This window comes from Mastigoproctus giganteus, chromosome 11 (assembly GCF_048544385.1).
Source record: "Mastigoproctus giganteus isolate SK-2022 chromosome 11, ASM4854438v1, whole genome shotgun sequence".
Lineage (NCBI taxonomy): Eukaryota > Metazoa > Arthropoda > Arachnida > Uropygi > Thelyphonidae > Mastigoproctus > Mastigoproctus giganteus.
Window position 1 is genome coordinate 147,616,184 of NC_143585.1, and position 24,451 is coordinate 147,640,634.

General features: G+C 37.4%; 1 protein-coding gene across 1 annotated transcript in view; it reads left to right on the forward strand.

Annotated features, from left to right (window-relative positions):
* Window positions 1-24,451, forward strand: part of LOC150078506 (uncharacterized) — a 365,826-nt gene that overhangs the window by 332,416 nt on the left and 8,959 nt on the right. Inside the window, exon 9 of the mRNA XM_090384588.1 lies at window positions 8,136-8,207. Within this exon, the coding sequence (XP_090240714.1) occupies window positions 8,136-8,207 (72 nt within the window). The remainder of the gene's footprint in view (window positions 1-8,135; window positions 8,208-24,451) is intronic.

Here is a 24,451-nt window from a genome sequence, read left to right on the forward strand (position 1 = left end):
ACGCTGGGTAGTCCCATCCACCCCCAGGTTCTAAAGCTTAGAAGAATAAAGAAGTTTACTGTTAACTGGTTTTTTTTGCGTTCTTTGCTGAAGATTTCTCGTAATCTGCCTTTGCCCGCCTAATTTCCTTTGTGACTTGATTTCAGACTAGCCTTGATCTGCCACAGGCTTCTGTGTCGCCTGATAATTTATATGCATCTTATGCATTTTTCTTCTCTGCCATGAGTCTCATTAGTTCTTCTGACATCCATTTAGGCCTAAACCTTGAACAATATTTCTTAATTGGTATGAAAAGCATAGTAGCTTCCATGATTAATTATTATTATTATTAGCCATATAGTGCAAGGAAGCCTGAGGCTTATGCTGCACCAGCCAAAAAAAATTTCCAAGTTACCCTGAGAGAGAGAGAGAAATAGAAAGGAATCACCAAAAAAGAGAAGAATGATTCCTTGATTGAATACTTCCCATTTAGAATTTACTTATGAGAGAGAGAGAGAGAGAGAGAGAGAGAGAGAGAGAGAGAGAGAGAGAGAGAGTGTGAGTGAGTGAGAGTGAGTCAGAAGTAGAAGGGAATCACCAAGAAAGAGAAGAATTATGATATCCAGCTGGTGACCCTGGTTGTGCCAAGGTGCCAAGCTCATGCTCACCAGATGTGAGCCCCTGATGCCAACACCAGAAGAGCTGCTGAGCACCAAGCAAGATGATGGTTTTGTTACCAGCAACAGCAAAGCAGCACACACTGTGATCACTGCCACCTAGTGGTTCCTTTATCTGGAAATTCTTAATGCACGAATAATCACTGCTGATAACCAGATCAGGAGTATTTCTCTCTCTGGTTGCCTCTTGAATATGCTGCTGCAGAAAACAAATCATCCAATAAATCCACAAAAGTCTTGCTAATGTGCGAGTCAACAGTCCACAAGTTCCATTCAATATCTAGGAAGTTAAAGTCCCCCATTATAATACAATCTGATTTACTAGCTCATTCTACTTCTCTGCACAATTGTTCATTGTACTCATTAGAGTCATTAGGCCTATAATACATTCATACTCTCATTTTTGCTTTCCCATTGCTTATGTCACACCAAACTGACTCAACATTGCACTGTTCATGTATGTCAACTAGATGCACTTCCTTAATTTTATGGGTTTTTTTAAATAACAGCATAACCGCTCCTCCCTTTCAGAAGCCGACCGGGCTAGCCGGGTGGGGTAAAGTGCCTGCCTGGCAACCCAAAGGTCATGGGTTCGATTCCCACCTCGGGCTTGGATCAAAGTACTGCAAAAACCTTGGGAGGTGCATTATGGCCGGCGCCTCTGTAGCCAGGTGGGAAGGAGCAGCAGTGCGTAGCACATGCTTCTTGATTAGACCGGGGTTCGAGCCCGTCACCACCAAATACGGAGGATGCGGAAAGGTCAGGCATATCCCACATATCCCAGAGCAATATGGCCTTAGTTGCTAATGCTCCTAAAAACCAAATAACAAACAAGCATTATGGCCACAGAAGCCTATGCGCCAACAACTACCAAAAAAAAAAAAAAAAAAAACACATATAGAAACTCCCCAAATTCCAATTGTGCATTGCTTTTTTCTAGATAGTATGAATCAGAGCTGTAATACTCAATATGTTCTACGTTGATAATAATATTAGTAAATTAATAAGAGGAGTTTACCTCAATATAGTACGTGGAACACTTCCGTATGATACCCTCCAGAAATTAAAACGGAAAAAACGAAAAAATCGACAACTTACCGGTACATTAAAGTAAAATATAAATAATTAAAGTAAAATATAAATAATTAAATAATCAATTTAACACAATTCAAAATCAATTCAAAACAATTAAAATTCAAATTAACGCAATTAAAAGAATCTAACGAAAATATTCAACGAAAATATTCAAAACGATTTTCCTTCCTTCCAAAAATCGTTTTGAATATTTTCTTTTAATATTCTTATTGTTAGATTCTTTTAATTGCGTTAATTTGAATTTTAATTGTTTTGAATTGATTTTGAATTGTGTTAAATTGATTATTTAATTATTTATATTTTACTTTAATTATTTATATTTTACTTTAATGTACCGGTAAGTTGTCGATTTTTTCGTTTTTTCCGTTTTAATTTCTGGAGGGTATCATACGGAAGTGTTCCACGTACTATATTGAGGGAAACTCCTCTTATTAATTTACTAATATTGCTTTTATCTGTATGACATCACGTTTCTGATATCCCAAGAATATCCTTTGATGTCTTTACCAAATTCATCAAATTTATTTACTATACTTCTAGTATTGGTGTACATGCAAGTATTCATGCACCTATTCTTATTCTTAGTTACCCTAATACAGCCCAAGTATTTATTTGTTTCATGATGACTCCCACCAATCCCTGAAACCCTCAGCACCCTGTCCTCCAGGCAGCTGCTCATTCTAATAGAAGCAGTTCAAGAATCACTTTCACTTCTACCTGCAGTTACTTTTAACCTTTTAGTCTGTGAATCCCCCATAAGCTAGCAGTTTTACTTCCCACCTAATGCTGCCTCAATAGCATCAGCAGACACTCTTGCACACCTTCTATTTAAGTGTATCCCATCTCTGTACAAGCAGTCTCTGCTGTTAACAAGCGCAGACCACTCTGAGAAAAATTCTACCCCATGAGACTTGCACAATCCTTCCAGGACTGAATATACTGTCTCCTATCGTGGCTGGACAGAATTGCAGACACTTTCAAATTTAACCCTAACTCACAACTTTTTTTTTTTCAATGTTGATCTATACTTACCAATTAAGTCTGCAGATCTAATCTTAATGTCATTATTGCCAACATGTACAACAGAATCACCTGTTGTGCCCTTAAAAGATGATATCTGCTCTTCAACGTCATCTACTTTTGCCCCTGGCAGACATACCCTGGTCCTATTCCACCTATCCTTTTTACATAATATATTACCCTTCTTCCTAATAATAGAGTCACTGACAATAACTAACTCCTGTGGAACCAGCACATTCTGCCTTGGAGGTTGCCGCTGTGTTGGCTGATGCACAAGAGTGAGTTCTGGTGTTGAGTTGGGCAGCTGATAGCTTGGTGAGTATCCCATTTTAATACCTTCAAGGGAATTTTCTGTGACCAGTTCAAAGAAACTATATTCAACAACAAAGATATTATGAATTTTCATTGTGTGTTTCATCTGTGGAGTAGATAAAGCACAAGTTGCTGTTAGTCATGTGGGATTGATTCGACCTCACGCAACATATACATGGTTAAGATGATTTCATTACAAAACAATATGAGACTGGTTACAATAACATTGTTATCACTTTTCGAGGTTAAACCATTACACTTTATACACTTTATATACATTATAAACCATTATTTGTGGACTAAACCATAATTAGTCAACAAATATATTCTTTCTTTCAAAAACCTTGGTAGTGGGGTTTTCCATTGACTTAATGTCTTGATGGAATAATTCTTGCTACTTATCATTCAAGAATCTAGTCCATGCTGTGACAGCACTAGAACTGCCATTGCTGAATCCGGGTTTGAATAAATGATCTTGTGCTTATTCTTTTCTGAGAATTCGGTTATATTCACATTAAAAAAAAAGGTAACAGTCACTGTAATTGTCTTTGGTTCCTTCAATATCTTGCATATGGCAAACAGCATTGACTTTTCCCTTTTGTACAGCCAGGCAGGTAATCCATTTTAACAAGCAGTACAAATGGCATGTAGTGCCCATGCCTTAATCTGATTGCCTAGAGGCAGCCATCTGGTAAATTTTCAAAATATCGTTTGTGATTTAAAGAGCCACACACATAGCCAAATTTGTTGGGGTAATTTTCAAGGCTAGGGATAAATAAATTATCAAATTATCGATTGGATTTCGTTTTCGTGTCACTGGTATGTTCATGAAGGTTGTGGTATCTCACACATTTCACACTTTCGAGGCGACATTCCCACCTCGTTTCTGACAGTGGTTTTGGAGTAAGATGTTTCACACACTCTTTTAATATATCCCAGCGTATCGCAGAACTTACAAAAATACAAAAAACACGAATTCAAGTAATTACAGTACTTGTTTTTTTCCTTACTTTATTGCACCTAATTGTCATCAAAATTTAATGGCAATGAATGCGTTTCAATAATTCACCAGATCTTACCCTGAAATAATTTATAATCAAATAATTAAATTGCCAAATAACAAAGCTATAGGTATACAGCAATACCTCACACAGTGCATTGGAAAAAACTACTGCACTGACTGAATCAGCACTAAATGGGAAAATAGTTTCAATGGGAAAAATAATGATATGTGGGTATCATAAGGTTATTTTTTTATAGTAGAAATAATTATGCATGATTAGTTAGAAAAATAATAAATTCAAATAGTAATGTGGTAGACTAGGAATGAAATTGATTGATAAACTTTATTTTGAAAAAGGAAACCTGACCCTTCATACTCTTATAAGTGCCCATCAGAATGCTGAGTTGGCACCTAATTTCTTGGCACTCTCTGCACCGAGCACACACACACAGAAAGACATCCTCCTTGGCTAGATTATGTCCTGTTCCAGAGAGTTGCACACTTGTACAACTGGCAAACAGCACTGGAACTCCCATTTCATTTTTTTCCAGTGTCATAGAACGGACAATTCTTTCATTTCTTCGTCAGTTTCCTGAGCTTTCTTGCCCTACAAATGCAGGAACTTGATCACTGCTCGATACTCCACTTTGTCAACCATAGAATCCTTCCTCAGATTCCGGGCTCCACCTCTGGTGTATGATCACCTACAGGAATGAAATCACATGTAGTTATTGAATATGTAGACAACTTACATTAAAAACGGCATCTTCCTACTGATGTTTTATCTAGGTCAAGGTACAAACATTTTCATACCCCCCCCTCGTATACTTAGATTTCAGGAATGCTTTTGATACGTTTTCACATAAAAGGCTGCTGTACAAACTGGAGCAATGTGGCATTAAGGGCAAGTTACTGCTGTGGATAAAGGGATGGTTATCACTGGACACCGTTCTTCATGGGCTAATGTTATTAGTGGAGTTCCCCAGGGTTGAGTGCTGGGCCATTGTTGTTTTCAATATTACTCAATGATACTTTTGAAGGTGTATCAGGCTTAATGTCTAAGTTTGCAGATGATACAAAGGTTGGCTGGGTGGTTAATGACAATCAGGGTGAGCTATTACAACATGATCTGGGAAAATTGGGTCAATGGGCTGAGAAATGGCAGTTGAAGTTTAACATTGACAAATGGAAAGTACTGCACATAGGAAGCATAAACCTTAGAGTAATTTTTCAACTGTGTGGTACTACACGCAGAGTAGTGGAGGATGAAAAAGACCTGTGCAGTGAGACATCAAATTCTCTGAGCAGTGAAGACATACTGCCAGAACAGACCATGGGGTTTTGTCAATGATATACAGAAACTTTGCTAGTTGGGATAAGGAAGTGATAATCCATTTGTATAAGGCTATGGTTAGGCAGCATAGTAGTATATACAAGTCTGGGGGGCCTCACTTTAGGATGTAGATCTGCTGGAATGGGTGCAGACAATTGCAACCAGATTAATGAGGGGAACGGAAGAGTGCTCTTACCTAGAAAGGTTTCAGTTTTACAATTTGCAGTATCTTGAGACCAGGCACCTGCACGGAGATCTGATTGAGGTGTTTAAAGCCTTGACTGGATTGAGTAATAATTTGTTTCGCGGTCATCAGGAAGGATTTTCGGAAGATTACAACGGCAATTTTTTTATCACAAGTCCATTTACTTTCCTACTATGATGACATAATTTGTTTGATGGCTTATTAATTATTAATAAGCCATCTGTAAGACAGTACGATGAATTAGCTTCAGATATTTTTGTTTGATAATAGAGATCAGTTTTTTATAAAATCAGTGTATTTTACTATGTTTTAGACAAAATTATAATACAAATTAAAAATTGTTTCAAAAGTATGAAGTTAGTAAAAATTTATTTTGAAATACTAGAACTGAAAAAATAATATGCCAAATGATGATATATTAAGTGAGTGCAAAAATCTCATAAAAAAGTATTCATCTGTACTCTCTCTCCAACTGCTGATTCAATATTGTAATTTAATCACACTTATTAAACAAGATTTATCAGCAGACAATTTTTTATTTGTTAATTTGAAAATATAGTGCCCTAGTAAGTGACTTTTCAGAAATTTTTACTTTTTTATGTTATTTTTTAACCTACCGTGTCAGATGCCTCTGCCGAAAGATCATTTAGTAAATTACGAATAATAAAAGATTATAAAAGAAATGCTATTGGCCAAAGTAGAGTTTGCAATCTTGGAATGTTGGTTATTGAGCATAAATATGCCAGTAAATGCCCTCCAGCATATGACAGCAAGACAAAACAAATGGCCCTCAGTCCCCAGCAGCTTTCACTCCCCCCCCTCTTGTGGCAGCGAGAGGATCAGAGTGGAAGAAGAGGGTGCTAAGAATCTCTGGGTACGACCAGGCTGCCATGCACGGAAGCTGAACTTGGCCTGTTACAACGTAAGATCACTCATCGGTGAAGATAGGATATTAGAGCTGGAAAAGGAATAAGAAAATGTGAATTGGAATATCATCGGTTTGGCTGAAACAAGAAGAAGAAATGAATCACTTATAAGTTTATCAAGTGGAAATCTGCTGTACACCAATGGAAACAGTGAAAGGAGTGAAGGTGGAGTTGGGTCCATAAAGATTTAAAAAACAACATTTTGGAATTCAAAAGTACATCACCAAGGGTGTCAAGATTAATACTCAAGATTTCTAAGAGGTACAAGCTAAAGGTTATAATGATTTATGCACCAACATCGAGCCATGATGATGAAGAGGTTGAAGAAATGTACACCGAAATTGAGAGTCTTCTAGATGAGCAAAAAACCCACTGCACTATTATTAGGGGGAACTTCAATGCTAAGGTTGGAAAAAGACAAAACAGCACAGAAAGGGGAACTATAGGAAATTTTGGAATTGGTGAAAGAAATGAAAGAGGTGAAAGACTTGTGGAATTTGCAGAATCTCAAGGATTGTCAATATTGAACACTTTTTCAAGAAAAGGGTGAACAGAAAGTGGACATGGAAGAGTCCAAATGGATTAACAACTAATGAAATCGACTTCATCCTCACTAACAGAAGATATATCGTGAATGATGTTACTCTCCTGAATAAGGTATATGTTGGAAGTGATCACAGAATAGTAAGATGTACACTTGATACAGATGTAGGAAAGGAAAGGAAAAAAACTGACTTGAGTAAATAATACAAAGGTCTTTGAGATAACAGAAGAAGAGAAAAAGCAGTACGTACTGGAACTTAAGAACAAGTTTGAGCTTCTGCAGACTGCTCAGGATCAAGATATCGACGAGGAATATTACAACTTTCTGAAAGTGATAAAGCCCAAGAAACCTATAGGAAAAAAGAAATCCAAAGAAGAAAAATTAGTCAAGAAACACTTGTCATGATGAACTGAAGACGACAAATGAAGAGCAAGAAAAACACTGACAGGGAGAAAGTTGAGTATACTGAGTTATGCAAAGCCATTAGAAAGAGACTCAGAAAGGACATAAGAAGATTTAACACAAGAAAAGTAGAACAAACGTTAAGGGAAAACAAAGGATTTAAATCAGCAGCCATGAGCAGTAATACAGAAAGACAAATGATACTGAAACTGAAGAATAGCAATGGTGTACTTATAAACAGCAGAGAATGCATAATTCAAATAGCAGAAGACTACTATAGAGAATTACAGGTGGGAAGGAGCAGCAGTGCGTAGCACACACTTCTTGATTAAACCGGGGTTCGAGCCCGTCACCACCAAATACGGAGGATGCAGAAAGGTCAGGGAATGACCACCGCATATCCCCGGAGCAAATATGGCCTTAGTTGCTAATGCTCCTAAAAACCAAATAAAAAACAAACAAACAAACTTCTTGCACCATTTTCCATTATTATTAATACTAGTACTATTTCTTCTTCCCTCCCCAATCTTTCAATCTGATGCTTATCTTTGCTCCCTGTTAGTAATTCTTTAAAGTTTACTTAAACTTGCCCTTAACATATTCAGTTGTCTTTGCTGAGCTTTTATAAATATCTTGCAGGCAAAAAGAGAATATGAGGAAGAAGATAATGAACCAAAAAAGGTGGAGAGAGTAACTTTTCACAAAAGTAAAGTAAGTTTGTACTCTTCTTTTTATTTTTATTGAACTTTAAATAAGTAAAACCACATATATAATAATGAAAGTGGTCTGATGACGTTAATTTTAGTACAGAATATTACTGAGGTATGTGAATTAACCAGTTATTGGTCATATGGAAGGCCTCCCCCCCTTTTTTAAGCATTTTGCTCTTAGTTTACTTGAAAATCATTCCAGTCAAAGAAGTAATCAAAAGGCAATCTTTTCCTCAGTTTCACATTAAAAATTCAAGATTATTGAAAATCTTTGACTAAGATGAAAATATGCTTTGTAGGACATTTTCATGCAACCCAATGTTTAGGTCACTGAATATTTTTGTGCATGTATAGTTGGTGGCTTTTGATATATCTACCTTCCAAAAGTCGTACTTCAGTAGTTTTGGAAGTGACAGCAGGTTTTTACAGCTTTTCTGTGCAGTATGGTTATTTAAATTTGAAAATGAAAGAGATAATAATTTCATTTCTTTTTCTTTTATTCCAGGCAGAATTAATAAAAATTTGTTTTGCTGAACATAAGATGTGTGAAAAACAGTTTTTAAATTTTTAAAATTTTTGTTAAAAACATAAAAATGGCATTTAATATTTCATTATAATTATTTTATAACATTTAACTTATTAGGAGATAGCTACAATTTAAATCACTTTTCTGTGATAATTACCTTTAATTCATTACGTGTTCTGGAACCTGTGCCAGTCAGTTCATCACATGCACCAATTCCCCTCAGTAGTCAGAATGTTCAGCCAAGTAAGTAAGAGAAGGGAGATAATGCCATAAGAGGGCAGTTGACCACTGATTGGCCGACCGGGCTAGCCAGGTGGGTAAAGTGTCTACCTGGCAACCCAAAGGTTGCAGGTTCGAATCCAGCCTCGGGCTTGGATCAAAGTACTGCAAAAATCTTGGGAGGTGCATTATGGCCACAGAAGCCGATGCGCCAACAACTACCAAAAAAAAGAAAAGAAAAAGACCACTGATTGATTAATCAGAGAGATCCACTAACCTATCCTGTACTCTAAAGAGCAGTTCTTTTGTAAATAAATTCTGACACACACGTGTGCAAAAAATAAAAAATTTATTTACATTTATATTCTTTTGATGAAAAGATGCATCCATAATAATGGATCTGCCACCTTCTCCATAAATGTCTTACCTTTAAATTTTCTTTTGATAAAATAATCTCTCCGCAATAACTTCAAAATGTTTCCCGATGTAAATTTTCTTGCAGCTGCACTTGTTTTTTGTAAATAACACGTCTGTGTGTTATTCAGGATAAGTCAGGGGAATTGAATCCCTCAGATAATTACCTATTTTGTTTATCGGTTTAAATGCCACATCTTGTCTTTTTTTTTTTTTTTTTTTTGACATATTCTTATGCTTTTCCTTCCGTTCCTTTTATATAAAGTATTGTGACTGCTGTTTTTGAATTTGTCTCTATTTTGTATTTTTTTTTTCATTATTAAGCAACATAACATTCATGAACTTTTCACTGTATTTATATATAGTATTTTTAGCCATTCTCCATCGAAATCCATTGTTAGAAAGCATTATGGAAATGCATTTAAGCTCCTCATCTAATTTAGGCATAGAGAAAAGGATGACCAGGAAAGCTCATCTAATTTAGGCATAGAGAAAGGGAAGACCAGGAAAGCTGAGATTGTGAAGGAAATCTGAGTGCTCCATATGTTTAATATAAAAAATTTTGGAATTGTGTGTGTGTGTGGTGGGGGTATTTATCAAAAGAAAAATAAAAAAACTATGTATATAAGAAAAATTGAATGATAAGACAATTAATATAAATATGATACGAGGTGTAAGGTGGATTAATCTTTGGCAACAAAATATAAATTTATTATTATTATTATTATCAGCCATATGGTGCAAGGAAGCCTGAGGCTTATGCTGCACCAGCCAACAAAAAAAATTTCTGAGTTACTCTGAGAGAGAAAGAGTTAGAAGTAGAAAAGAGTTGCCAAGAAAGAGAAGAATGATAATATCCAGCTCAGGACCCTTGGTGTGCCACGCACATACTCACCAGATGTGAGCTCCTGGGGTTAAATGAAATATTGTTTTCTTCCCCTCCCCTCTCGGTGGTTTATAATCTGTATATGTAAATATAAAAGAGCTGATTTTTAGAGTATAAGAACTGTTACTCTTTTATGATGTGATCTTGATTGTGTTAATTTTAGTACAGAATATTACTGAGGTATGTGTGTAAGAATTAATCAGTTATTGGTCGTATGGAAGGTCCCTTTTTTTTTACCACCAAGAGGAGTTGGTGTATGTTATCACAAGACCAGCATGGGTTCTGGAACATGATGTTCATTTATAAATATTTAATTATTGCAGAGAGGACAAGTGTTTTAAATTGGATATTTCTTAATGGAAATAACCTGCAGGGTAATGACTTGTATATGATCAAAGTAGGGGAATGTAATTTATTGTACTGACATCTTTTTTACTGTTTTACTATACAATGGATAAAGGAATGGTTAAATAGTAGGAAGCTGTAAGTAGTTATAAATGATTACCTCTAAATCTTAATGAACTAATGTTGTGATTGGAATCTCATAGGATTCAGTGCTGAGCCCCTCCCTGTTCTAAATTTTAAATTTTTTCCATTTAGAAATGCATTATTCACATTCCTGAATGGCGCAAGTACTTTTTTTTTATTTGTCTACACTGCTATTGAAACATAATGTCTGTAAAATACTATCTTTTTGTTTTAATTAGAAAAAATTATTTGTTAGGGTTTTTAGTGAATTGAAAATGCTGTTCTATTAATTATCATTTGCTGAACTCAGTTACAAAATATTGAGCAAAAATAAATAAAACATTTTTATTTTTTTATTGTATCATACTACAGTCAGGTTTGGAAACTTCATTTTACAAAGAACACAGATGTGTTGGAAAGGGAGCAGAGAAGAACAACGAGATAGTTTCAGATGCAAAAATTGTATTCTTACCAAGAAAGACTAATTGTTTAAATTGCAGGACCTAGAAACTAGGCATTTGCATGGAGATCTAATTGATGTGTTCAAAGCTTTAAATGGGTTCAGTAATCTAAATGCTGATGGTATCTCTACTCTTTCTCAGATAACACACTTAAGATGACATTTTAATTGAAAATGAATAGCTGCAAAAGATGTGTGGAATTTGCATTCTTGATTGTTTGGGATAAACTTCCACTTAGTGGTTTGGAAGTAGGGAGATTTAATAAATTTAAAAAAATGTCTTTAAAATTATTAGAAGGGTGGATTTTTTTTTTTTTTTTTTTGTTAATTTAAACAAATGATTATGCCATAGCATAAACCTAACTATTTCCAGATTATGTTTTGCATTGGTATGAATATGACAGAACTTAAATTTAAAATAAGAGTGGAGTTGGGAAAAAAAATTTGCCATTCACCTTATTCTGTCTTTCCTTAAGGTTGTTTATTCCTTGGATACATATATTATACTATCTTAGACTGTTAGATAGTATGAATCAGAGCTGTAATACTCAATACAAATTAATTTACTAATTAATTTACAAATTAATTTACTAATACTATCTTAGACTAAAAGGAAGAAGAAATTCAAATTAGATTAGATTATATAATTTTCAAATGAGCAATGGGGGATTTGATTTGGATAACGCATTCTAAATGGAGACAGTTGAAGTTACTGGGGGACATTTGAGTTCTGGAGATAGTTTAATTTTTCCAGATATTAAATTAGCTCATTTAAGCTTTATCACTGTAGAAGTACTTCAAATTAAGATTGTAGCTCCTAACCAGATTTTTAATTCATACAGAAGTGAACGGAAGAGGCTTTAATATACTCAGGAATAATATTAGAGTTTGTTACATACATAAAATATCTTGGTTTAGAGCCTGCACTTTCCTGAGTAAGGAGGATCAAAGTTTTAAGATGTTTGGACCCAAAGACATTTTTTCTCAAAGAAGATGTCAAGCTCACTGTGAACAGAGGCACAGTGAAGTTGATATCTTAGCATGGCAAGCCTTGAAGTGACAGGGCAAACAGAAAGTAGATGATGTTCTTTGTTGCTTCAACAATATGCAATATGGCAAGATTTTTGACCCATAATAGTGTACACAAAAGACAAAATGTTTTTTGGAAGTAAGCAGATTTTGAATAACCAAATTTGGTAAAGAGAATTGTTCCAAGGCATGAGAGATAATACCTTAAGGTCTTCAGCATAGGAAAATAAAAGAAACTATTAGAATGTATAACTGAGGAATAAGAACAGAAAACACGAGTTCTGCAGTCATCTCTCCTTGAGGAATACAAATACCAGTGAAAACTTATTTTTCCCCCAGACCCATTTCCGTTCAAAGGTGGAAATGCCATAGAATGAATTTAACCATATTCCTGTCCTCTTGGGTCCTGAGGGCTACATCAAAGAGGGCTTCATCAAATCCAGATACAAAATATCAATCTGGGCCTTCTGATCTAGAGCACTTGTTGCACGAAAAGCAGTTTGTAACAGGTTAGTCACTGTGAGACCCTTATCTGACCATGGCTTTCTGCAACAACTTCAGAAGGGAAGAGGACAGAGAAATTGGATGAAAGTCTTTGAAAGATAAGGGGGAGGGGATTCCAAGATATGAAACTTACAAGCTTAATTATATAATTTGGGATAATATCAAGCTTTATTAGAGATCTTAACAGGTGACAGAAGGTAGATATTTTCAAGCCAATTAGAGGAAGATCTTGGGAGCCATCCAACCTAAAAATAAATTCAAGCTTCAAGATGAAGGATGAAGTTTCTGTTGATGCTTTTCTATAAATATTAGCATGGAATTCTGTTCTAATGAATTTAGATTTGTAATTCGACCTCTTTCTTCCAGACCATACTTGAAACTGCCTCAATTAGTCAACATCCACTCGTTGTTTATCTCCAGACTCACCTGATGATCTTGTAATGCAGTTGTCTTCCTCTTTATTACTTCTCAGGTATTTTAATGGACATAACATCCAGTGGAATAGTGCTAGCATCAATGGAGGATGAATCATAGAGCACATGCTCAATGACAATAATCTTTCCATTCTAAATGTGAGAACAAACACCTTCTTCCACATACCTACCCGTGCGTTTTCTGTCATTGATCTTTCTATCTGTTCCCCCTTCTCTCACTTGGGAAGGGGTTTTTTTTTTTTTTTTTTTTATGAAAACCCCAAACACGAGAGGTATTAGAACCTATAGTACTTAGTACCGTGCTTGGGTTGGAGGTGGAGAAGATGAAAGAAGATATTTGTTGACATTAGACTTGAACTTCTGTAGACTGTAATTTTCAGGAAATATGAAGGAAGGTTGTTCCAGAAAACGGCAGTTGAATGAATAAACGAGGAAGATGAAAAATTGGTTCTGTGAGTTTGAAGTTGGACAGTAAATGGATGTTGGCTGGTGACAGCACATGTTTGGCCTGTTTTGAAAGAGAGAGCGGGTGGCCCCAGGTGCCAAGCAATTTTGTGATCAAGTATCTTTGCCTGTAAATTAGCACTCTTTCTTGGTGAAATAAAATCGTTTCCTTATTTTCAGCATTACGTTAACACTCAATTTATTCGGTAAAGAAAACACTTGACTAGATCAGAAGAAAAAGTAACCTTCTTTCTTTCTTCTTTTAATTTTTTGTTTTATTACTAATCCACTACAGCTTGGTCACAAAGATGGCACTGATCCTGCCTCCACATGGTGGGGCCAATAACCCGGAAGGGAAAAGCTCTCCCTTTCAGGGCAAAATGAAGCAAACCATTCCTAAAACCCAGAAATCCACTGGGTGCAAAATCAGTCTCTGAATGTTCTCGCCCTGTAAGGGCGAGAACATTCAGAGACTGATTTTGTAGCAGCTAAACATCAAAAGACTGACATAGCCAGAATCAAAACTCCAACTTTCCTTATTATTCACTCGACCCAAGAACAACCAATTGGCAAACTCTCGCTGTTTATAGTGCAGAAATACCTAGAAAGAATATTAGCTCCTCCTAAAGACAGTTCATCACTTAAAATCAGTTGACTTACTGGTTGAAGTTGCCACTGCTCAACAATCTGAGCAACTACTGAAACTAAAAATGTTTGGTGGAACTTCTGTTAGTTTCACCGCATTTCCGTGAACATGTCAAGAGGTGTCATAACCGAATGGGAACTCATGAACGTGTCAGATGAAGAGTTAAAACAGGAACTACAAGACCAAGGAGTCATAAATGTCAGGAGAATAATGACAAAGAAGGATGGCATACTAGTTCCTACTCGAAACGTAATACTCACTTTCGATAACCCTAAACCACCAATAGCAATCAAAGCAGGTTATCTTAATTGCTGTGTTAGAGCATACATTCCAAACTCCTTACGCTACTACAAGTGCCAGTAGTTTGGGCACTCACAGACAGTCTGCAGAGGAGCAGCTGCCTGTGCTGCATGTGGATCCACTGCACCCATGAATACCGATTGTACAGCTACAACACCTAGTTGTCCTAACTGTAGAGAAGCTGATCCAAGGTTTTCCAAGGAGTGTCCCCTTTGTACATTTTTTGAACCACTGTACAAAAAATGTACAGTGGTTGGTGAACCACTGTACATTTTTGGTAGGTGAACCACTGTCACCTACCAAGAGGCCAAAAAGTTCTTTCCAGCCATGAATGCTAATAAACCAACCTATGCTTAAGTAACCAAAAAAACAAATATCAATTGCAACCCAAACAGTAGTAACCATACCACCAAATGAATCACTATCTGATTGGGCCAGATCAGTTTTGGCGACAGTTCCACTAAACCAAACAGCAAGCAAAAAAAGTAAAGCTATAAATACACCGATTACTGTACTACCGATACCATCTCTCAGGAAAACACTACATTATGTACTCCTCCTGATCAAATCAAACAGATTATTATTATTATTATTATTATTATTATTATTAGCTATATGGTGTAAGGAAGCCTGAGGCTTATGCTACACCAGCCAAAAAAAAAAAAAAAAAAAATTTCCCGAGGTACCCTAAGAGAGAGAGAGAGAGAGAGAGAGAGAAGTAGGAGGAAATCACCAAGAAAGAGAAGAATGATGGTATCCAGCTCAGGACCCTGGGTGTGCCAAGCCCATACTCACCAGATGTGAGAGATAGCATGGAAGAAGACAGCTCACAGCAAGATGAGCAAGTATTAGAACTATTCACTGATGAGGAAATAGACATGGGAAAACCATACTTTCCAAAGAAGGGGAAAGGGAAACCTGAGAGAAGCAAACCTTCAGTCCCTCGAAAACATATCGAGGGTTCTACTAAACCCAGATAATGCTTACATTTCTGCAATGGAACTGTAGGGGATATTGCAGCAATTTAAATGACACCCAAGATCTCCTCACACAATATGATCCCATTGCCTTCTGCCTACAGGAAACCAATCTAACCTCACATATAACCTTTTCTATCTGTAACTATATTATTCATCGGAAAGATCGTGTTGTAAACAACTGAACAATCTGGCACATGGAGGTGTTGCATTGATCAACAATCAAATACCCTCTAAACCACTCCCATTGAAACCAAACCTTGAGGTAGTTGCAGTACGAGTCAATGTTAATTTTGACTTGACTATTGTCTTGCTATACTTGCCCCCTAATCAAAATATAAACTACACTGACCTAGAAGAACTAGTGGTACAACTTCCTCAACCCTGCTTTATCCTAGGAGACCTCAATAGTCATCATCCTTTATGAGGAAATCAAAACGTGGACAAAAATTATAGAAAAGTTACTTGACCAGCACAATTTGATTACTCTCAATAATGGTGCACCCACTTATACGCATTTATCTACAGGATCTACTTCAGCTATTGATGTGTCTCTATGCCCAGAATCCATATATCCTCTATTTGGATGGACTATTCATAGCAGTCCACTGGGTAATGACCATTACCCAGTGATAAGTCAGATTGCAACAAACATCCCCCACTTTTCAAACAGAACTGTCAAATGGAACTTTTTCAAAGCAAAATGGGATATATATATATATATACAAGCAACTAGCAATACTGGAAGAAAAGCAGGTCCAGCAAACATCCGTAAACTTGGCCACAGAATATATATCTAACCAAATACTACAGGCAGCTGACCAAGTGATTCCAAAGCAATCCATCAAAATATCAGCATGCTCAAAATTGTGGTGGAATAATGAATGCAGCATGGCTAATAAAGGAAAGAACAGAGCATGGAACATCTTCACAAAGTTTACTGCAAATCTCATCCACTTTAAACAGGCTCGGGCAAAAGCAAAACATATTAGGCAGACTAGCAAAAGGGAAGCATGGAGACGTTTTGCCTCCACAATTAAAAGAACTACAAAAATGCAAAAACACGATGATGTACTCAAAACATCCGTGCATCAACCTTCCCATACTAACTGTAAACGGTTGTGACGTTACAACACCAGTGGAGACTGTGGTGTTGTGATGTTACAACACCTCTTTTTCAGATACACAAGGCACAGGCTGAGAAACATTTCATCAACTTCGGATCAGCATCTATTGCTGCATACAATCTCCCCTTCGCAATGTCAGAATTGCACCATGCTTTAGCCACCACTAAACTCAGCGCAGCAGGACCAGATGGAATACATTACATCATGATGGCACAAATTACTGAACCACCCTTAAGACACTCTTACTTCTTTATAACAGAATTTTCAAAGAGAATACCTTCCCAGACAAAGCACCACGCTTATGTTTTGGCTTTTCTGAAACCAGAAAAAGATACTACAAATCCACAACATTACCATCCCATTGCACTCACCAGCTGTATGAGCAAGGTCCTGGAAAAAATGATCAATGCCCACCTGACCTGGTTTCTAGTCCAAAACAACCTTCTTAACTCAATGCAATGTGATTTCCGTGAAGGCAGATACACTCTTGATCAGGGCAGAAATAAACATCTGTGATGCTTTTGTATGAAAAGAACACAATGTCATGGTTCTCTTTGATATAGAAAAAGCGTTTGACACAGCTTGGAGGTATGGTATAATGCAAAACCTATACGATCTAGGACTGCGCGGACGCCTGCCAAAGTTTATCAGAAACTTCCTCCATCATCGCTCATTTCAAGTTAGAGTCAACAACCAGTTATCTTCCAGTTTTCTCCAGGTAGAAGGGGTCCCACAAGGTTCAGTACTAAGTACCACCCTATTTAACATAACAATGAACTCCATAACACAGGATCTACCACAGACAGTGTCCACTACTCTGTATGCTGATGACTTGAGTTTCTCCTGTCATTTGCCTAATATGTGAATGGTAGAAAGACAGTTGAAAGGTACCATCAACAAAGTTGTAAAATGGTCCCAAAACAATGGTTTTAGCATTAACATTAGTAGAGGCATACAAGGCAAGAAAGCAAGCTTACGCAGCATCAACCGAAAAAAAAAAAAAAAACCTCCCATTGCACCCCTCCATTTATTCCATATGCCTATCCAGCTCAGCCTTAAATTTATTTAGGCTATCAACTTCCACAACAAAAGATGGAAGCCTGTTCCACCAATCAACTACCTGCTGGCTGAGGGAAATTTCCGCACCTTTATTCTACAACTATCTTTCCTCAGTTTAAAACTGTGCCCCTCAGGTTCTTAGTCTGAGAAAGAATCCCATCACCATTCAGCTTGCTCAACCCATTCAAGGCCTTATACACCTCAATCAGCTCATCTCGCAGGTGCCTACTCTCCAGACACTGCAATTTGCAGAACTTAAGCCTTTCTTGGTAAGAGCACTCCTTTGTTCCCCTCACCAATCTTGTTGCCCTTCTTTGTACTCATTCTAGCAACTCTACATCCTTCCTAAAATGAGGCCTCCAGACCTACACAGTACTCTAGATGTGACCTGACCATTGCCTTCTATAACGGGATAATCACCTCCCCATCCCTGCTAGCAAAATTCCTATATATCATACATCAGCAAACTTCATATTTGCACAATTATCCCCAGGTCTTTTTCACTTTCCACTTCCCTGAGTGTAGTACCACACAGTTGGTATGTTTCTCTTGTTATTGCTACCCATATGCAGTACTTTGCATTTATCAATGTTAAACTTTCAGTTGCCACTTCTCAGCCCATTTTCCCAACTTATCTAGATCCAGTTGGAGCAGCATACTGTCTTTACTGTCATTAACAACCCTGCCAATGTTTGTATCATCTGCAAACTTGGACATTAAACCTGATATACCTTCATCAATATCATTGATAAATATAGGAAATAACAATGGGCCTAACACCAAAGAGAAGTGTCCATTGATTACCATTCTCTGCCTTCTCCCACTCAACCATCCTTTTATCCATAGCAGCAACTTGCACAGCAGTCTTCCATGTGCAACAGTATAAAAGCTTTCCTGAAATCCAAGTATATATATATATCAAAATTATTTTTTGCATCCAGTTCCTTTGTGACCGCATTGTAGTATCAAATCAGGTTGGTTAGACAAGACTTCCCCTTAACAAACCCATACTGTGTCTGAACTATAACTAGAGTCTTATCTAGATGACCCTGCAATGCTTCATTAACCAGTGATTCCATTATTTTCCCCTGGACAGAAGTTAAACTAACAGGTCTGTTATTACCGTGTCACTCTTAGTTCCCCTTGTTGTTGTTGTTATTTGGGTTTTAGGAGCATTAGCAACTAAGGCCATATTGCCCCGGGGATATGTGGTGGTCATTACCTCACCTTTCTGCATTCTCCGTATTTGGTGGTCACGGGCTCGAACCCCGGTCTAATCAAGAAGCGTGTGCTACCCACTGCTGCTCCTGCCCACCTGGCTATGGAGGTGCCGATCCCCCTTTGTGAATTGGGGATACATTTGCACATCTTCAGTCTGTGGGGACCTCACATGAAGCCAAGGATGCTTTCATAATTATGGCTACAGGGTTTGCTTACTTCCTTTGGTGATTAAATCCTTTAATATAACTGGATAGATCCCATTCACCCCATGTGCCTTTCTTATGTTTAACTTCAACAATTTCTCCTCCACTTTACCCTCAGTTATTAAAAATCATTTAGCTATCTTTAGTTTGATAAACCTTAAGGTGGTAGAAAATGAAAAATACCTGGGAGTAATTGTGCAGGCAGATATGAAGTTTTCTGAGCAATGCAGACAGGCTGCCAGGGCAGGTCATGGGGTTTTGTCAATGATATATAGGAATTTGCTAGCAGGGAAAAGGAGGCCTCATTTTAGGAAGGATGTAGATTTACTTGAGCGTGTACAGAGAAGGGCAACAAGATTGGTGAGGGGAATGAAGGGATCCTCTTACCAAGAGAGGCTTAAGTTCTGCAAATTGCAGCGGTTGGAGACTAAGCACCTGTGTGGTGATCTTATTGAGGTGTATAAGGCCTTGAATGGGTTGAGCACGCTGAATTCTGATGGGATCCTTCTACTTGTTCAGATTACAAACCTAAGGGGTCATAAATTCAAATTAAGAAAGGACAGATGTAGAATAGATGTGCAGAAATTTGCCTTTAGCCAGCGGGTGGTTAATTGCTGGAACAAACTTCCATCTGTTGTTGTGGAATTTGATAGGTTGAATAAATTTGAGGAGGAACTGGACAGGCATTTGGAGGGAATGGTGTGATTTTTTTTTTTTTTAATGGATGATGCTGCATAAGCTCATACACTTGTTTTCTTGCATCGCATGCCACTACTACTACTATAACTTGATTACAGGCTAGTTTATATCTTCCATAGTCTTCTGTGTCGCCTGATAATTTATATGCATCCCATGCATTTTTCTTCTCTGCCACAAGTCTCATTAGTTCATCTGACATCCAATTAGTCATTAATGTATTTCTTAAATACCTTAAACAGTATTTCTTAGTTGGTATGAAAAGCCTAGTAACTTCCAACATTATTTCCTTGAATGCTTTCCATTTAGAATTTGTCGTTCGTATCATCATCAGTTGGTCCCACTGTATAGAATTTAAAAATTGTCTGAGACCATTGTAGTCACCTTTATGAAAGCAAAAACCCTCCCTTTATCCCTGAGGGTAGTTACATATTTAAGTAAATTCCACATCAGTACATTGTGGTCACTGCCACCAAATGGTTCCTTTATCTGCAAATTCCTGATACATGAATATCACTGCTGATAATCAAATCAAGGGTAATACTCTTTCTGGTTTCCTCTCGAACATCCTGCTGTAGAAAACAATTATCCAGTAAATCCACGTGTGCAACTGACCAATTCACAAGTTACAGTCAATATCTGGGAAGTTAAAATTCCCCATTATTAGAGTTATTCTGATTTCCTAGCCCACTCTTCCTTTGTGTAGTTGTTTTTTGTATTCAATAGAATCAGTAGGTCTATAACATGCTCCAAGCCTCATTTTTTATTTCCCAGTGCTTATCTCACACCAAACTGACTCAGCCTTACACTGTTCTCCAATGTCAACTGGATGTACATCCTTAAAAATTTGTGTTTCTTAACTAACAGCATAACCTCCTATAAGAAAGTGAATTGCTTCCACCTCTGCCTGTGGTTACTGTTAATCTATTAGTCTGTGAATTCCGACCCAAGCTAGCAGTTTTCCGAACCAATTAACACTGCCTCAATAGCATTAGCAAATATTAGTTAAAAAGGTGCTCTTAGTTAAGAAACATACAAAATCAGAGGATTTTATTCAGTGGACATGGGTGGCCAGCGAATCGTTGAGTCAGTTTGGTGTGACATAAGCACTAAGGAAACAAGATGAGGGTAGGAGTACGTTATAGGTCTTATGACTGTGATGAGTAAAATGAACAATGTACAAACATATGGAGGAGGTAGTCAAAGAAGCCTTTCCAAATATTGACTGGATCACGTGGATTGGTCATTCACATTAGCAAAACGTTTGTGAATTTATTGGTGATTGTTTCCTACAGCAGCATGTTAAAGAGATAAGAGAAAGCATCTTTCTTGATCTGATTATTAGCAGTGATTCTACTTGCATTAAGATTGTGCATATAAAAGACCCACTATGTGGCAGTGATCACAATGTATTAATGCACGAGTTGCTTAAAGATTTAACTGCTGTCAAAGACCAGGGAAAGGGATTTTGCATTCGTAAAGGATGTCGGATGAACTAGTGAGACTTGCACTGTAGAAAAATGCATGGGATGCATATAAATTGAGGTGATATAGAATCCTACAGTAGAAATTAACTAGTCTACAATCAAGCTACAAGAAGTCTTTGGAAATTGAAGCAAAGAAATGTAGAAAAGACTTCTTCTTCACTTACGTAAACAGTAGAAGGAAAGGAATGAATCATTTAATTGTTGATCCGTTCAAGTTGCTGACAAATTGCATAGGCATTTTGCATCTTCCTGTTGTGGATGGAATATATCCAGCTATACTAAAAGAGAGAGCAAAAGGGATAAAGAAATGCTGAGTGATAAGGTGCAAGGGTACATAAGTATATGTGCTGTGTGACTGGGGTTAAAGTTCACATGACCGCTAAATATGGTGCTGGTTCTTGTAATCTCTATCTTGTGATCTCCTCTGCCTGAGTGGTTGCCACAGGGTATAAACAGAAAATTTCTTTATTATGAGAGCAGTCCTGAATATGGGGGAGGTCTCTATAAACTGCAGATATGCAAATGTCCCCAATTCACAATGGGAGATCATTACTCATTGTGAATTACTCATTCACAATGAGTAATTACAGATCTGTTAGCTTGACTTCTGTTCCAGAGAAAATAATGGAGTCACTGGTTAAAGAAGTAATGTAGAACACTCTAGACAGGAGTATAGTTATATTTCAGCACAGCATGGGTTAAGGGGTGATCTTGTTTGCAAATCTGATTGGATACACTCCGCAGTGTCCTAATTGCAAGGGAAACCATCCAGCATACTCCAAAGGCTGCAACCTCTGGAAGTTGGAGTAAAAAATACAAAAAAAAAAAAAAATACAAAAAATACAACCTAGAAATAATAGCCCTAGAAAGGTGAAATTTCACAGGAACTTTAATCCTTTTCTATGTACTCTCCACATATAGTAACACATTCCCATCTACGGATCATTTGTTTACTGCCTTGATCATAGAAGTCCACACTTTTTGCCCCGATTCCACTTCACTGATGACTTCCTGAGATGAATCAAAGCGGCGTCCATGCAATTTCTTCATTTCTTGAAACAAGAAGCATGACGGCACTAGGTCAGAAGAATAGCATGCGTGCTGCAGTAGCACAAATCCAACAGTTGGCGAGAACATTGAGATTCGACATTGCTTCTGCAAATGCGTCAGTAATCTTGGAACCCATCGTGTGGAGACCTTAGACGTGCAGATGGTCATGTAAAATGCTGTGGGCAGACCCATAACTAATTCCTACTGCATTTGCGATGAAATTGTCACTTGGCATCAGCTGCTCAACCTTTGCAACTGTCTCACTATCTGTGGATGTTGATAGCTTCCTTCTCTTGGCTCATCAAAGGCACTTGTACGACCGCACTAAAACTCCCGTTTCCACTTTTTTACAGTGTCATAGGATAATTAATTCTGCCCATAACACAGCTTTCATTTCTTCCTCAATTTCCTGAGCTCTCTTGCCCTGCAAATGCAGGAATTTGATCACTGCTTGATACTCCACTTTGCCAACCATAGCGTTCTTTCTCAGATTCCACCTCTGGTGTGCGATCACCTACGGGAATGAAATATCACGTTAGTTACTGAATATGTAGGTATCTTCCTATTGATGTTTTATCTAGGTCAGGGTACAGACATACCCCCCCCCCCGTATTTTGCAGAATCATTGGTGCCAAAATGCACCAATGATTCTGCTACTTAGTCACCAATCAGTAGCATGTCAGACAGAAGTGTCCATCCCTCCAGACACATCGATCTCAGACTGGGCACAATCAGTCATCTTGGTACAGCATCCATCTCCACCAAACGTAGTAGAGAAATGCAATAATACACCAGTTCCATCCGAGAGACTTCCCCATTATCAAGCAGTGGATAATTTGCAAAAATCAGATCCTGTTGAGGTGAAGCAATCTTATCTATCAAGCATGGTCACAGATGATACAACCAACCAAGCAGATCTGCTTGAAATACATGCAGATGATGATATGGAAGAAAGCGACGAATCAGGACACCCTACTTTTTCTAGAAAAGAAAAATCAAAACTCAACAGATATAAACAAGCCACTCACAAAAAACAGACTCATCTTCCACTCACAAAATTAAATAATGGAACAAATTTTACAATGGAATTGCAGAGGTTTTTGCAGCAATATTGATATCTATGAATGAATTTACCATTTAAATCCTGCTGCCATGTGCCTACAAGAAACGAATTTAACACCAAAAATCTGTTTCAGTCAAAAACTATACTATCTTTAAAAAAGATCGAACTGAAATTAACAGCACCCATGGAGGATTAGCCGTACTCGTGGAATCACGAGTCCCCTCCAGGCGCATTCCACTGCAAACACCATTAGAAGGTGTTGCGACACATATAGTAATCGGTATCACATTGACAGTAGTCTCAATATATCTTCTGCCAAACTATGCATGCACAATTCATGATCTGAAAAATCTTATTTTAATGGACATCATCCATTGTGGGGTTCTCTGGTCTCAGATGGACGTGGTGAGCTTATTGAAATGCTACTTGACAGAGAGAATTTGACACTATTGACACTGGCTTACCCACTTACATCCATTTTCCTACTGGGTCAACAAGTGCAATAGATCTGTGAATCTGCTCTCTGATCCTCTTTCCAACTATTGAGTGGGCAGTACATGACAATCCTCTAAACAGGGATCACTATCTGCTGATTTGTAGAATTCAAAATTTTCAAACGGAAATTTTTCAAAGCAGACTGGGCAAAATTTCCGAATCATGTATCTTTTGATGATGACATGATTGAATCTTCTGCTATTGACACTGTCACCAATCATATTACAATGGAGCTGCAACAGCCACCATCTCACAGTCTCAAATAAGGAACCATCGACATACCAATCACTGGTGGAATAGTGATTGTAACAAAGCGAAAAGAGGAAAAAAAAAGCAGCATAGAACACCTTCTGCAAATATTCCACCACTGCCTTATTAACTTCAAGAGACTGAGAGATAAAGCTCGTTACATCTGGCAAAAGGCCAAAAGATTCATGGGTAAAATTTGCCTCCTTAATCAACAAAGATACTGATACTTGAATAATCTGGGAAAAAATAAAGAAGCTAAGCAGGAAATATCATATATCACCTTCTCCT